The 15,078-nt window shown below is 33.0% G+C and overlaps 4 protein-coding genes across 10 annotated transcripts; 3 read left to right on the top strand and 1 right to left on the bottom strand.

Annotated features, from left to right (window-relative positions):
• The first annotated feature begins 14 nt into the window (after positions 1–14).
• Positions 15–1,350, top strand: LOC105450036. Of its 2 annotated transcripts, none has more exons than XM_011689632.1 (4): positions 15–154; positions 415–755; positions 831–938; positions 1,088–1,350. In XM_011689632.1, the coding sequence occupies exons 2-4, from the start codon at positions 418–420 to the stop codon at positions 1,320–1,322; spliced, it is 681 nt and encodes a 226-aa protein (XP_011687934.1). In that variant the 5' UTR covers positions 15–154; positions 415–417; the 3' UTR covers positions 1,323–1,350. The 2 variants fall into 2 exon arrangements, with proteins under 2 accessions (XP_011687934.1, XP_011687924.1); XM_011689622.1 differs by lacking the exon at positions 15–154 and adding an exon at positions 169–331.
• Positions 1,351–3,178: 1,828 nt separating this feature from the next.
• On the top strand, positions 3,179–4,375 carry LOC105450031 (40S ribosomal protein S10-like). Its single transcript, XM_011689609.1, has 3 exons — positions 3,179–3,282; positions 3,692–3,836; positions 3,995–4,375. The coding sequence occupies exons 2-3, from the start codon at positions 3,693–3,695 to the stop codon at positions 4,328–4,330; spliced, it is 480 nt and encodes a 159-aa protein (XP_011687911.1). The 5' UTR covers positions 3,179–3,282; position 3,692; the 3' UTR covers positions 4,331–4,375.
• Positions 4,376–6,578: 2,203 nt separating this feature from the next.
• On the bottom strand, positions 6,579–7,151 carry LOC105450020. Of its 2 annotated transcripts, none has more exons than XM_011689589.1 (2): positions 6,730–7,151; positions 6,579–6,666 (listed from the first exon to the last, which is right to left on the bottom strand). In XM_011689589.1, the coding sequence occupies exons 1-2, from the start codon at positions 7,118–7,120 to the stop codon at positions 6,650–6,652; spliced, it is 408 nt and encodes a 135-aa protein (XP_011687891.1). In that variant the 5' UTR covers positions 7,121–7,151; the 3' UTR covers positions 6,579–6,649. The 2 variants fall into 2 exon arrangements, with proteins under 2 accessions (XP_011687891.1, XP_011687899.1); XM_011689597.1 differs by having other exon boundaries at positions 6,579–6,678; positions 6,779–7,151.
• An 18-nt stretch (positions 7,152–7,169) lies between these two features.
• LOC105449995 (U2 snRNP-associated SURP motif-containing protein) lies at positions 7,170–15,078 on the top strand. Of its 5 annotated transcripts, none has more exons than XM_011689535.1 (21): positions 7,170–7,368; positions 7,598–7,641; positions 7,732–7,848; positions 7,958–8,054; positions 8,124–8,438; positions 8,650–8,739; positions 8,830–8,894; positions 9,013–9,178; positions 9,868–10,031; positions 10,564–10,623; positions 11,244–11,287; positions 11,434–11,538; positions 11,618–11,845; positions 11,990–12,232; positions 12,438–12,624; positions 12,704–12,890; positions 13,082–13,215; positions 13,299–13,387; positions 13,482–13,641; positions 13,730–13,887; positions 14,150–15,078. In XM_011689535.1, the coding sequence occupies exons 2-21, from the start codon at positions 7,618–7,620 to the stop codon at positions 14,427–14,429; spliced, it is 2,913 nt and encodes a 970-aa protein (XP_011687837.1). In that variant the 5' UTR covers positions 7,170–7,368; positions 7,598–7,617; the 3' UTR covers positions 14,430–15,078. The 5 variants fall into 5 exon arrangements, with proteins under 5 accessions (XP_011687837.1, XP_011687855.1, XP_011687829.1 ...); XM_011689553.1 differs by having other exon boundaries at positions 7,171–7,498; positions 12,704–12,824; XM_011689527.1 differs by having other exon boundaries at positions 7,171–7,498.

Genomic DNA, 15,078 nt, shown 5'->3' with positions numbered 1-15,078 from the left:
GCGAGCGTTAAATGGAACGCAGCCTATGTAGTATGTAATACGTAGTTCCATCTCCTCAAAAGTAGAAGCAATTGGCGCTAGTGTACGGGGAGGTCAAAACTTTTACCGGTGTTGCGAAAAACGCCGGGATGGCCGCTCTCATGCTTCTCTCTGCGTATGTATACTCTCTATGTGTTGTGCTACTTGTGCTCTCGCACCTCGCGGCTGCTCGCGGCCTTACGCTCCTTGAACAAAAAGAAGTGTCTAATTTTAATGCATAAGAAGGACAGTTGTCTATATAAATAAAAATCGTAAACTTAATTTTTTTCCAAAAGCTATATATTACATATACGTATGTTTATTTTATCTCAGCTTGTAATTTTTTCAAGTATTTAATCTTCGTTTTTATAAGAGAATAACCGTAGTAATTTTTAGGTTATGCACAAGTTTCGGAAATTATCTCAGTTGAAGAAACGAAGAGAACGAACGTTGAAAGTACGTTTTTCCCACATAATAAAGGATAAAAGAGATATTGAACACTTATTTGTGGGTGATTTTCACGTGAAATTACCACGACAGTCTAGTAGATCGTGCCACGTCGTTTTTCCTACTGTGGAGGAGAAAATTAACAACTATAAACTTGCAAAGGATAAAACAATCGATGGCAAGCGAATTGTTATTCAATCGTTGAATAATCTTGCATTTAAAAAAGAAATCAAGAAGAAAAAGAAGATTTTTATACCCGAAATCAAACCAGATGTTGAAATAACGCAAACGTAAGAATCGTTTCTACTTGAATTAAAAGTTTTATTTCGCAACATTATTAATATTTGATTGTATACTTTATACAGGGTATTTATCTCAAATATAGTAAACGGTATAAAATCACATGAAATAAGAAGTACTCTTCCTGGATGTACTCGTGTTACTTTATTGAAACCTTACAATAAAGATTTTAGGTAAGCACATGTTTATTTACTACCCATTTACTAAATTTTTAACATTTTTGCTATAGTATTATGTACATACATGTCTGTGAGGGCATTTTGTCATGTGTATACAACACATACATACATACATACATGTAAAACAATATGTATTTGTGCAGGAGCGCAATAGCTAAAATGGAAAATATTCAGATAGCAGCGAAATATCTAAAGGAGAAACAGGAATGGCCAATTTTAAAAGGTCATAGAGTATGTATAAAACCAGATACAAGAGCAAAACATAAAAAAAGGTCCTGTGCTCTAAAAATTCATAATGAGAATACAATAGTAAAATGTAAATCTAATGAGAGTTTAAATTGTACAGAGACTGACAATGATGCAATTAAGAATGTATAATTAAAATGATTTTTAATCACCATAGAAATTTTTGCTTGAAATCCAAATTACCTTTAAATTAATCTCTGCAATTTTGATATTTATTGATAGAAGAAATACAAGAGAAATACAATATTTCAATGATAGAGATTGTACTGAAATTCTAAAAATAAGGCAAAGAAAATTCATGATAATATAACTCAAATTGTGTATGTAAAATATATTGTGTCAGGATAACTATAACTTACCCAAGGAGAATAAAAAAAAATAAAAATTAAATCAATTTTACATCATATTAACCGCAATATTGTTTCTCGGCTGTATATGTGGCAAATATATTTTTTAATATAATACTTAATATTATAATGATTTAAAACAAAAATTATTTCTTTAAATAATTTTTAAAAATATCTTTTAATTATTAACTATATTAAATTTATTTTATGTAAAAGGTACTTTATTCAAAGTAGACAAAAAAATTATTGCCAAAGTTTTATTCGACTTTGTTACTTGTAATAAAAGAGCTGCATATAATATATATAATAATACGTATCAGAATTTTCGGAACTCGCTCTACGTATTCTTTATAATTGAACTGTAACAACAAGTTACATTGTTTGTACTTAAAATACAAGAAATTATATAAAACCCAATAAAAATATTTGAAAAATGTAAAAATTTACAAATAAAACTAACACGCGTACGTGCTTATATTATAAAAAAGTTTGTTTAAAAAAAATATACTCCCGACTGCTGCTGGGAGTAAATTAAATGCAAATTGTATATATAAAGATAAATAAAAATTAAAAAATTAAAAATTTGAAGCTCAAAAAATATTAGTTCAAAACCCTTAAGGTCCGTCTACAATGAGAGTAGTAAGTCGTAAGCCGTAAGAAATTGACCAATCACAGTCGATTATTCTTCTCATATTCGAATATGATTGGTCAATTTCTTACGGCTTATGACTTACTACTCTCATTGTAGATGGACCTATAGGATGCGTTTCCACTGAGCGCGTCACGCGTCGCGTTATCCGAATTGACCAATCAATACATCCCATTTTATTGCGTAATTTGCCGCGCGATCCTGGAATTGGATTCATACGAAAAAAGATTATTTTATCTCTAGAATGTCGAGTAAAGCCCGTATCAGACTAAAGATTGAGATTGAATTGGAATTTAACCAATTAGAAGAAAGAAAACTAATCTCAAATTTAGTGAACTTTGTTTTAATTGGTAAAATTCCATTCTAATCTTAATCTCAATCTTTAGTCTAATACGGGCTTAACCTAATCGATGCGTCGCGCGGCAAATGATGCAATAAAATGGGATATTTTGGTCAATTAATCGTAACGCAACAGACGACGCACACTAAGAAAAAGTGTGTTGCAACCTAAGGTCTGTTTTTTTATAGCTGAACTAGTGCAGCAGTTCAACTATAAAAAATAGGCCTCTATTTGTCCACAAATGTAGTATAGTTTCGTGTAGCACTTGGTGCAACTAAGTGCAGCTTCTGATTGGTTTCTGCCTTTCCGCATTTAGTCTTCCCACACGCACCGCAATGTGTGTTCTCCTTTAGGCCCGGAGAACATGAAATATAACTAATAAGCTTATAGCTCCTAAAAAAAGATGACACGTCCATTGGTTATCAGTTATCATGTCGCGCATTTTGCCGTCGCAGTCCATATTTATAAGGGCGAATTTACACCTCGACAGAAAAACAGAAGCCAATCAAAACTCGCGTTGGTAGTCAATAGTTTTACTAAACATGTCAATAGTTTTGCTCTTTGCTTTTCTTGCTACCAGTGCGGAGTTCTGATTGGCTTCTGCTTTTCTGTTTTCCGCTTATCCGTCAAGGAGTCGCCCTTATTTCCGCTCGTCTCGAATGATTCGAGATATCGAGACGTAACGTAAATCGACATTGTCCGCGTGTAAAGTGTAAATCGCTCTTTCCGAGAAGAGGTACACGCTAGGAGCATCAAGTAGGTTGAACCTTTTACAATATCCGTTTTAATCCTGCTTGTTTGCAAAAATTACAACAAAGTGGAAAGTTCATCAAAATTCATAATTTATCCAAATCAAGTATATTAATTATTTCCAATTTTTTTATATTATTATGTGGAATACTTGCGAGTTAACTGTATACGTTTTCATATCATATTCTTTTCGATAAAAATCCGTTGTTTATTCTTATTAATAATTGTAACTACGCGAAATGTAACTCTGAAACATTTGAAACTTTGGAACTTTTATAATAAAACATTTATACTTGCGTATGATATCTGTATTTTGTAATTGCGAGAGACATAACCTTAAAAAAAAATAACCTTTTTGTTATAATTTTTATTATACTAAAATTTATTGGACTATTTTCATTATTGTTGTTCACAGAATGTTGATGCCAAAAAAGAATCGTGTGGCTATCTATGAGTATCTTTTTAAAGAAGGAGTCATGGTAGCAAAGAAAGATTATCATGCATCAAAACATCCGGAACTTGAAAATATTCCTAATCTTCAAGTCATTAAAGCCATGCAGGTAAAAAATGTTTACTATATTCTTATATCGCGTACAATCCCTTATGAATTATTGTTAGTTTATATATTAATGTTGACTAAGGTTTCAGCATACACACAAGTGTATATGCTGAAAACTTGTGTGTATGTGCTTGTGTGTACATATATTTATTTTTTTAGTCTTTAAAATCTAGAGGTTACGTAAAGGAACAATTTGCATGGAGACACTTTTATTGGTACCTTACAAACGACGGTATTGAATATCTACGTGGATACTTACATCTGCCACCTGAAATTGTGCCCTCCACACTTAAGAAACAACCGAGATCCGAAACTACGAGACCGAGACCTGCTGCAGCTAGGAGCGAAGGCTCGAGACCAACGGAAGATCGTGCGGGATATAGACGGGGACCGGGTGGTCCTCCAGGTGCCGGTGACAAAAAAGCCGATGTTGGTGCAGGTACAGGCGATCTCGAGTTCCGCGGTGGCTTCGGTCGTGGAAAAGCTCTTCAATAAAATAAAATTTTTTAAATAAAATAAATTGTGCTCTAAGAAACAAAACAGATGTGTTGGTATTTTTTTATTTTGACATATAATATGAATGATACTTCTATTTTTTATGTAAAATATGCACCCAAAAAAAAGAAAGAAATTTGATTGATTAGGAGGTTTCTTTATTACTGACAATATATTTATAAACTTTCTCTCACAACTCTTGTATATCTGTAAAGTTTCTCAGTTTATATTTTACATGGAAGCGATGATTACAGAAAGTAGTATTGTAGGAAAGTTACAGCATAATTTTTAATGCTAATCCGTTTTAATGAACGGATAAATCTATCGTGTCTAATCGGGACTTTTCAATCGAAGTCATCACAGATTCTTTATTTGTGCTTATATACCAAGGAATATAGAACAATTTTTATTGTTGCAAAGTTCTAGTCAAGCTCAAATCTAAATAAATATTTCTAAGATTGGTATAATTTGCAACTTTGCCAAAGCATTATAATATAAGCTTACATGATATATGCAGGAAGATAATTGACCTTCACTTTTCAAAGAGAGACATTAGATATAAAAAATTTTCAGATATATTCATGAACTATTATATGGATAATTATTGGTTACCACACGACTATCGATATTTACATTGGTAACTCACTCTCTCTCTCTCTCATCTCCTCTCCTCTCTCTACTTACGCTTAATTATATATATTATAATTACATTACTATTTATAAGATCGCAAGTAAATTTACAATTATAAATTAAAGCACAGAATTTGTAATCTCTTAAATCTCGCTTAAATCTCTTTTTATGAGGCATACAAATTAAAAAATAAATACACAATTAACATTTCTGACAACATAAAATTAGCGATACACGAAAAATACGTTTCATATTGAATTTCAGCCTCACCCGTCATATTTTTCAGCTAGATCAGATTTGAGAAATATTAGTTTACGTAACATTCATTTGGTTAAAGTTTTATATTTACGCTACGTTATTTCTGTTATGTTGCGCCTGGCATAAGGCAACCGCGCGTGCGACATTTTCCATTTACTTTTATGTAGATAAACAATTTGCTACATTTTCAGGTTTGACTAACCAGTAACATGTTAAACTTTAAGATGCTCTGATTTTCGTACGTCGTGTGCATCACTTCAATGTAAACGCATTGTATATGTTGTGTGTGAATACGTAGGATCTTGTTCAACGCTCGAGTGCTTAAAGTGTTTAATAAAATCATCTTTATATTTTTTGCATTTGACATCAATCGAATAATCATTTCACGCATTGTTTGAAGCAAACAATTTTAGAACAGAATACGTAGGTTGCAACTCTGCAAAATTATACTTTAATGCGTATAGCGTAAGGAAAAATTTTGATAAGTTTTACATGGGGGAAAGATAATCATTTAGAATCGTATACAAAAAAGAGAACTCTAGAAACTATGGATAAGTATAGAAAGAATATTGCCCATTGCCTGTAATAAGCTTCTATTTTATTCTGTTGTAACAAGTGCATTTTTCATATAATAATAAATGAAAATTGCATTACGTTTCTACAATTTGGAAATGTAGAAGTGGCTCCAATTAACGATTGTGACAACAAACACGAGAAACTAGGTATGAATTTCATCAAATAATACATCGTATTACATTTTTGTTTCTTGAATCTTATGATTTGAGATCCTACATAAATTCAGCATGCAAATAGAACATTACATCGTGAATTGACTGAAATTTTTAATAGCTGAAAAGCTAATCTTGATAAATCTTGAAGAGTTACTTGTACTGAATCTATCGTTTTCGTACTGTGGACTGTTCAGATGCTAGTGGATTGAAAAATCATTTTCGTGTATTATGCCGTAGCAGAGTGGAGAGGAGAGGAGAGGAGAGGAGAGGAGAGGAGGGAAGAATGGCAAAACTCACTCATGCGCGCACACATATGGATGCACAATGGAAAAAATCGACAAGGGGATAATTCTCTAAATGTTATTGAATTAAACACAGTTGGTGCGATTTTAGCCGTTATCGCATCTTACTGTGTCACAATTTGTGCTCCAGAGTAAACAATTGCCTATTCCACTGTAGCAGATGAGGAAGACAGCAGCGAGGAACACGAGACTGCAGATAGTGCAGGGCTTGCGCTCCAGGAAGAACCCGATCAAATAAAGTGCCATGAACATGACGTGAGTTTGCAGCAGCGCCGGATTCACGGGTTTCGGTATCAACAGCACCGGGATCAGCCACTGTAGGCAGTACATTCTCTCTCTCTCTGGATCGTGTGGGATGGTCAGTTAGTGCGACGTTGCACGACGCGTCTTTTTCACGTCAGATGAATGTCTCGTCTACGAGAGGACCTTCGAGGAGTAACAACAATAATGTTAAGAGCGTTGTATTATTCGATATACCTAATAACTTGAATATCCATCGGCGTAGATCTATCGAGCCGTTATTAACCTCATTTGGAAGCATCGACGTTTGCACGCGAGTCAATTCATCATCACCATCATCATCATCCCTTAACATCGAACATGCATTTTTCGTTGTCGTTCGTGTATGATCAGCCGATGCGCCAAGCCAACCACCAACAATTTCACACAATTTCGAGGCTACTTGACAAGCACGAATTAAATGAATAGACGCACATGTGACGTCGCGTCGCGTGTCGCGATCAGCTGCGGTTGGCTGAAAAATGAATTCTCCATAATTCTCCTCTAGAGAGTAATCCCCTAAAGGGATTCTAGCAAGCGCCAAACCAGCCAAACGCAGCCAAAGAACAAAGGCACATTCCACCTCCATGTATTATATACTCAAAGGCTGAACTGGGTTGGTGTTGTGTGTCATCGCCAATTCGCCAGGTGTCGCTTTGAAATTCCTCCTCCCTCCTCTCGAGAAAAAGGGACATTGGAATTGCTTGCTCAATCGCTGATAATGTTATATTATTTTTCCGTGTGTGAAGTGCACGTTTTTCAGACAATTGTCTGATATCGTGATAGAATTTTACAAATCGACTGCTATCGTAATCTCATCCAGCCGCAACAACATACGTACTATTCCATCCAATTATTTTCTCCATTTCGAATTTTATTACTGTTTACGCTATCGTTTAACATTGTACACACATTTTTCGTTGAATGGATTCGAAATTTTTTAACGGATATTTATAACGTTTTATTCGTACGTATTACTCGTTTCTATCTTTGTAAATTGTTTATCCTTCTCATGATTTAATTTGTGTCGACAATTTATGTAATTTCCTTTTTTCTTTTTTTTTAGGTTAGACCATTTCTTTACAAATGGCGGATAAGGCTATGATGAAGGTATTGCTTGATACGTTGGAACGTTTTTATTATTTATACGTATATTTATTTTTGCGTATTCTTAAATTCTTTGTAACTTTGTATTTACAGCAAATTGCGGAGCAAAAGCTTAAGGCTTTTTCCATTGGTACAATGGGTAAACGGCCATTGAGTAAAAAAGAATTGGAAGAGCAACGTAAAAAGGAACAGGAGCAAGCTGCAGCGCAGGTAAATAGTGCTGCGCGGTTATACGTTATATAACCATTCTTTTCTTCATTTGTCGGATATTTTATATATATATTTTATATATATAAATAATTACGTGTGTTACGTGTAGGCATTTGAAGAATTTGTAGCGACGTTTCAAGAGACGCCCAGTAAAACGACTAGTAAGGTTTGGGTCAAGGCAGGAACTTATGATGCAGGAAAAAGACGTAAGTATAGAATTTATATGCGTTTAAAGTATACTCTCTTTTTACAAATTAATTCTATTTCTTTCATAGAGGAGGACACAAGAGAAAAAGGAAAGCTTTATAAGCCACAGTCAAAAATCTCGGAACTAGTTGATAACAGATCATCGGCTGAACAAGCTCAAGAATATGCAAGATTACTTGGAACAAATGAACGAAAATTAGATAGGCTAGGTAAAAAGAAGAAAGAAGGTGAAAAAAAGAAGAGCAACCTTGAATTATTCAAAGAGGAACTGAAGATGATACAAGAGGAACGTGAAGAGAGACACAAATATAAGGGTGTGGTAAAAACTGTAATATCTGCACAATCTGAAGATCCAATGTTGGCTGCTTTAAAATGTGTGGAAGGTATACATACATATATGTGTGTTTGTAGTTGTGTATGACATTTTTCATATAATATATCAATCAAATTATTTTATGACTTGATATATATTCATATAGTCAATTATTAAACATATAATCACTGTTGTCTAATTATTGTTGATTTTGTAAAAAGATATGACGGTATATTTTTATCACAATAGTATTTAAATCTGTAGCATACTTATAACTTTAGTAGGTAGTAGATCCTCATTTCCGGATCCGCGAAAGGCTAATCTGCATAACTTCATTGATGATCCCCGTCTCTTAGCCCTGATATACGAGGGTAACCATTGTCCTTCCTGTATCTTTTTCCTCTTATCACCTTTATTTATCTTATAATTACAAGATATGTTGAAAGCTTTTTGTTTTACAGATGGTTCATTTGACAATGGTGATCCAAATACCACAAACTTGTACCTAGGAAATTTAAATCCAAAGGTAAACTATTATTTTACCACACTAATATCAATTTGTATAACGTTATTGCTATTTTATATATACCTATACCATTGCAATGCACAATTGATGCAACATTGATCTTCTTTTATCTTTATAGATCACCGAACAGCAATTAATGGAGATATTCGGTAAATATGGTCCGTTAGCTAGTATAAAAATAATGTGGCCGCGTAGTGATGAAGAGAAAGCCAGACAAAGAAATTGTGGTTTTGTTGCATTCATGAGTCGTAAGGACGGAGAGCGTGCACTGAAAAATCTTAATGGTGAGAATTTATCAATAGTATTTTTAGATGTATTATATATACATTATACTGTTTAACAAAAATATTTTCTTCAAACTAACACCATATCAAAAAAAGTCATTTCCCTTAGTTTTTTGGACGCTGAATCCGAATTCGGTATTTGTAGAATTGTAGATTTGCTCTATCAACGTTATAATTTTGAGAAATTTGCAGGTAAAATTTCAAAAGGTTGTTTTACATATTTTGTCATATTATAACTTCGAAATGCAATGTGCTAGAGAAGTGTTCTCGCAATCAAAATTAAGTATGTTGTTAGGACTTTTAACTCTTAAAAGGAATTTTTTGTGAAATATTTTTACCTGCAAACTTTTCAAAATTATGACGTAAAAGAGCAATTCTACAACCGGATTTGGATTCAACATAAAGAAAAACTATAGGAAATTACTAGTTCTATTACGTTTTTTTTTTTTTTTGTTGTATTTTATACATATAAATGAACATGAGAGATTGAACAAAGATGAAATAATTTTTGTTTTTATATATATATATATATATATATATATATATATATATAAATTTATGTATTTTGTTCATTTAATTTATGTGTACAGTGTTTTTAATATGTTTATTATATTTGTAACTTTAGTTTGCAATCTGTTTATGCAATGAAAATAATAATATTAACGTATTTTTTTAATATGATGTGGTAGGTCGTGACATAATGCAATATGAGATGAAGTTAGGCTGGGGCAAAAGCGTACCAATTCCACCTTATCCTATTTATATTCCACCTGCTTTAATGGAGATTACGCAGCCACCACCTCCATCTGGTCTTCCATTTAATGCTCAGCCACATCGACGCGACAGACACAAGGTACATGAAATAAACTATTTGAAGTACGCAATTAATAAACTGTTCAACTACATATCTAAACAATTTTGTTTTCTTTTTACTTAATATTACCCTTGTGAATAATCACGTTCTGAATATTTATTAATTATTTGTGTATATATAATATATATACATAGTTTTTTACATGTGTTAATCGTTGTCTTAAAATTATAAAAAGGTATTTTTTGCTAGAAGTAGCTAGCATTTAGGGTTTCATGAACGTGATACACATGTTGAATAAAACTTGACAAAAATATTTATATTTTTCGTTTAATCATTAATGCAGCATTTTTAGGTTGAATTAATTTTATTTAACTTGATAGTATATTATTATATCGCATAGTATAGTATAGGATATATATTTAATAAATAAATTTTATAACAATCGCAAAAGCATGAAATGAGATGATCGCGGAAAGAACATGATAATACATTTGTACAAAAGAGTACAAGTAACTCTTTTGTTAATTTGACGTTATGGAATGGTTTAATCAGTTTTGAAACATAATCTCAGATACCACGTATCCGCAACCTCCAGAGCGCGGACCCGCAAGAAAAGGAAAACTTTGAAAAGGTAAAACTGTACCTCTATAAACCATTCAACGTTTAATAGCTTGAATTAGATATTTATTATGAATTAGATAAATCAGTTCTCTCACAGACACGCACACACACACACACACAAACAAACGATCATATTTTCTTTAAAATTAAAATATAATGGTAAGTTGTTTGCAAGATGCAAGCATGTTATATATTTCTAACGATGTTACTGATTGAAGTAAAAAAAAGAATATTTTTAATTTATAACATATGTGAATAATCTTATTAATCATCATGTAAAACAATTCTGAGAGTCGGAGACTTCCTTATGGAGGATATGGAGCTTTTCACATCCGTGGGTGTGAAACTCACAAAAAATTCGGAGTATTAAAAAAAATATTTTAATTTTTGATAAATTTGTCAAAAACAAAAAAATTGTAAGTGATTTGACAAAAAACAGTCCAGACTTTCGTTTGGATGAGAAATTCCACACCCAGAAAAATCAAAAATCTCCGTCTCTGATAATTGTAATTATATTGCAAATTACGTTGTGGTAATTTAATGGTGACCATTTTTGGGATATCGTTGGGTACCTTTTGGATTGGGACAACCTGTCATCTATCATTGTTGCACTATGATTTGGACTATAAGGTTTTGCAGAATGCTGTTGTCAAAGTGGTTATACCAACAGAAAGGTATTCGTTAATTTTAATATTATAATGACAGATCTGTAAGTATATAACTATGAAGAATATTTATGCTTCTGTTGAATGAAATATTTTGTGTCAATGGGCATTGACACAAAATACAAATGCATACTTAATCGAGTCGTGCGTTATAGGAATTTAGTCATGTTAATACATAGAATGGTGGAATTTGTAATTCGAGAAGGGCCAATGTTTGAAGCAATGATTATGAACAGAGAATTGAATAATCCAATGTTCAGGTATATATCTTATTATATATGTATGTATACTTTTACACCTATATCTAGTTAAATTAACAGAAATATTTTTAATATTTAGATTTTTATTTGAAAATTATTCTCCTGCACATACTTATTACCGCTGGAAATTATATTCGATTCTACAAGGAGATATGCAGAAAGAATGGCGCACGGAAGATTTTAGAATGTTTAAAAGCGGAAGTGTATGGAGACCACCACCAATTAATCCTTGGACTCAAGGTATGCCAGACGAATTAATAGAAATGGAAGAAAGACAAGAACCCAGGAGAGGAAGTCTCTCAAACAGGTAACAGCAAAGAATAGTAAGAAATTATTCATCGAGATGAGGATATCTCAAATTGACTTACATTATCTATGATCAAGTTTTAGTACTTTGTGAAAAATGTGTATGTTAATAAATCTTTAAAAATGTTCTGTTTCTTCTTTCTAGTCAACGGGATCGCTTAGAAGATTTATTGCGAAACATATCACCTGAAAGAATAAAAGTTGCAGAAGCAATGGTGTTTTGTATAGAGCATGCAGAAGCAGCAGAAGAGATTTGTGATTGTATTTCAGAGTCATTGTCAATACTACAAACTCCTGTAAATAAAAAAATTGCAAGACTGTATTTAATATCTGACATATTACATAACTGCGGAGTCAAAGTGACTAATGCTACTATTTACAGGAAAGCGTAAGTTATATGTATACACATATCCATACATGTGCGCAAGCGGATGCGTGCGTGCGTGCGAGTGTTGATATATGTGTATTTACACATGTTTTCTCTTCGTTTCTCTTTTTTTTTTTTTTTTTTTTTCTTTCATTTAAAAGAAAAAAGTGCGCATTGAGGCAAAATTCATATAATGTCGATTTTATATTTATTTATTTTATTACAGATTTGAAACACGTCTTTTGGATATTTTTAGTGAAGTTCACCAAGCGTATAAGCAGTTTGACAGTAGATTAAAGGCAGAAGGATTCAAAGTTCGCGTTATGCGAATGTTCAGAGCATGGGAAGACTGGGCAGTGTATCCAAGAGATTTTCTAGTTAAGTTACAGAATACTTTTCTGGGACTTGTTTTGGTAAATTTTTATTTTGTAGTAATAGTATTCTGTGGATTAGACTTTATGTGATATAATATACTCGTAATTTCTTTTTGAGATGGATGAACCCGAACCTGAAAATGATGAAGATATCGACGGTGCGCCATTGTCCGATGTTGATGGCGATGGTGCTGAAGATTTGGATGGAGTACCACTTGATGGTGCAACCTTGTTGAAAGGTGCCATGAAACATGGTCTCACATCTCAAACAACTTCAAATTACGACGATATTGACGGAGTGCCCAGTACATATGCGTTTCTGAAATAAACACATTAATATAGTTGCATATATTAATAATTAACAATCTTATACACAGTCATACATACATACATGCATGCACGCACGCACGCACGCACGCACGCACGCATGCATGCGTGCATGTATGTATATATGTGTATACGTGTGTGTCTAAGTATATGTATATAATTGCCGTAGTGGATGAAGATATCGATGGCGTCCCGATGGATGACGACGACAGCGTAAATGCGCGAACCAAGGATGATGAAAAAAAATCGACAATGCCGGCTGGATTCGTTCCTTCGCGATGGGAAACTGTCGATCCTGATCAGGTTTCAAAATGTTTTCGTCTCAGTAAATTCAGTAATTGACGATATCTTCTTATTCTCATATTTACACGCAATTTTTTCATCAGGTCGAGGCACAGGCAATGACTACCAGTAAATGGGAAGAATTAGGTCAAAATGAAGATTCTAATTCTCAAGATACTAGTATGGATTCCAGGTAGAATGTGTTTTGTGTGATAATTGTTGATGTTGTATCTTTTTATAATACGTATAATAGGCTAAAATACATTTGTAAAAATACTTTAACGCAGTGGTAGAGATTACAATGAAGAAAGGCGAAACAGATTACGTGAGATTGAGGTAAAAATCATGCAGTATCAAGATGAATTGGAAAGTGGTAGAAGGACATTAAAGTCTGGTATGACGATACAGGCACAAGTAGAACATTATAGGAAAAAACTTATAAGAAAGGTAGAAAATATATTTCTTTTACTCCTCTCTCTCTTCCGATATAACAAGTATACTACATATACGCATGTGTACGTAAAAATTTCTATAGAGCGAAAGAGAAATGAAGGACGTAAAAAGCGAAGAACGAGATGATGAGAAACGAAGAGAGAAGAAACGAAGCCGAAGTACGACACCGGAATCTCCTAGTCACAGCTACAGAGATCGAAGACGATCGTCAAGTCCATCAGCAAAAATTACAAGATATAGGTAAAGATTTTGTTCCAGATTTTTATATTTTTCGTTCGTATCTCAATATGTCTTTGTTGTACAGAATTTATTGTAGTGTCTGACGCAATTTCGAAATCAATATTCAATCTAGAGATATCCCCTCTGACGCAATTTTTAACTGATATTCTTATATAGCCTACATGGAACTTAGAAAGCACTGTGAAAGCAATTTTTTTCAATGCATTACATTTGTGGAATAATTGCGCTTTGTCATTTATTTATACTCGTAATATATTTTTAGATCACGCAGTAGATCGCCGCGCTGCAAACGCAGATCAAGATCTCCGTATAAAAAACGCGTACCAGTTACCCCGTCCCCTCCCCGTATTCGACGTACGCCATCGCCTTCCTTTTCTTCAGGCAGAGGATCACGCAGATCGCCCGCTAATGAGCGTGATAGGAAAAGGCGTAGATCACCCTCTTTATCGCCTCCGCCGCCTCCACGTACTTCCTCTAAACATAGAGCTTGTAGTCCGCCTTCCCCTTCTCCACGTAAACACAGACATAAGCATAAATATTGAATCATGATACGCCGCGGTTGCACGAATTTCCATGTCCATCTTTTCCACAAGATGCTATTTTTTAAACATTATTTTTTAGATCTCACATTTATTATCTTATGATACATCACGTTCGTAGGTATACATTGATGTGAAGTTACACCCAAAATGTAAAGATTAATATTTCAACGACTGATTCATCTCGATCCACAATTAGTAGTTTGCCTATATTTCCAAAAAATCCTAAGTTAAATTTTGCTTTATTATCTCAAAATTATTTTTACACCGTAGAATATATATTTTGTTTCGAGTGACAAAACAATTGAAACGGCACGCATTATACCTATGCAGTTCTAGCATAACATAAGCATAGCATAACATATAAAATATTTTATCGATTATCGAAACCATCTCATGCGTATCGCATGTAATGGTTTATAATTTTTTAAATAACACACACTTTAAAAACGAAAAGAGAATGTATATATTAATTATAAAACGTAAAGATAGGAAATGGTCTTCTTTAAGTTTATGCAAAGAATGTGACTTCTTTAGCAAATAAAAATAAAAATATTTCAAAATTAAATAAAATAATCTTATCTATGTATCAAAACTATATTGTTTTCTTGTGTGAATGTTTCGAATAAATCATTTTATAAAAAAAAAAAAA

Source organism: Wasmannia auropunctata, unplaced genomic scaffold (assembly GCF_000956235.1).
Source record: "Wasmannia auropunctata unplaced genomic scaffold, wasmannia.A_1.0 LD336111.1, whole genome shotgun sequence".
Classification (NCBI taxonomy): Eukaryota; Metazoa; Arthropoda; class Insecta; order Hymenoptera; family Formicidae; genus Wasmannia; species Wasmannia auropunctata.
The sequence above is the reverse complement of the archived record's forward strand: the minus strand, read 5'-3'. Positions and strand labels throughout refer to the sequence as shown.

What these genes read in the sequence shown, in the direction of transcription:
- LOC105450031 (XM_011689609.1), top strand. Translation starts at nt 3,693, where the DNA reads ATGTTGATGCCAAAAAAGAATCGTGTGGCTATCTATGAGTATCTTTTT. An exon ending in AAGTCATTAAAGCCATGCAG is followed by an intron (nt 3,837 to 3,994) that starts GTAAAAAATGTT and finishes TTATTTTTTTAG; the next exon opens with TCTTTAAAATCTAGAGGTTA.
- LOC105450020 (XM_011689589.1), bottom strand. Translation starts at nt 7,120, where the DNA reads ATGGAGGTGGAATGTGCCTTTGTTCTTTGGCTGCGTTTGGCTGGTTTG.
- LOC105450036 (XM_011689632.1), top strand. Translation starts at nt 418, where the DNA reads ATGCACAAGTTTCGGAAATTATCTCAGTTGAAGAAACGAAGAGAACGA. An exon ending in GATGTTGAAATAACGCAAAC is followed by an intron (nt 756 to 830) that starts GTAAGAATCGTT and finishes TACTTTATACAG; the next exon opens with GGTATTTATCTCAAATATAG. An exon ending in CCTTACAATAAAGATTTTAG is followed by an intron (nt 939 to 1,087) that starts GTAAGCACATGT and finishes GTATTTGTGCAG; the next exon opens with GAGCGCAATAGCTAAAATGG.
- LOC105449995 (XM_011689535.1), top strand. Translation starts at nt 7,618, where the DNA reads ATGGCGGATAAGGCTATGATGAAG. An exon ending in TGCTTTAAAATGTGTGGAAG is followed by an intron (nt 8,439 to 8,649) that starts GTATACATACAT and finishes TTATAACTTTAG; the next exon opens with TAGGTAGTAGATCCTCATTT. An exon ending in GGAAAAAACTTATAAGAAAG is followed by an intron (nt 13,642 to 13,729) that starts GTAGAAAATATA and finishes AAATTTCTATAG; the next exon opens with AGCGAAAGAGAAATGAAGGA.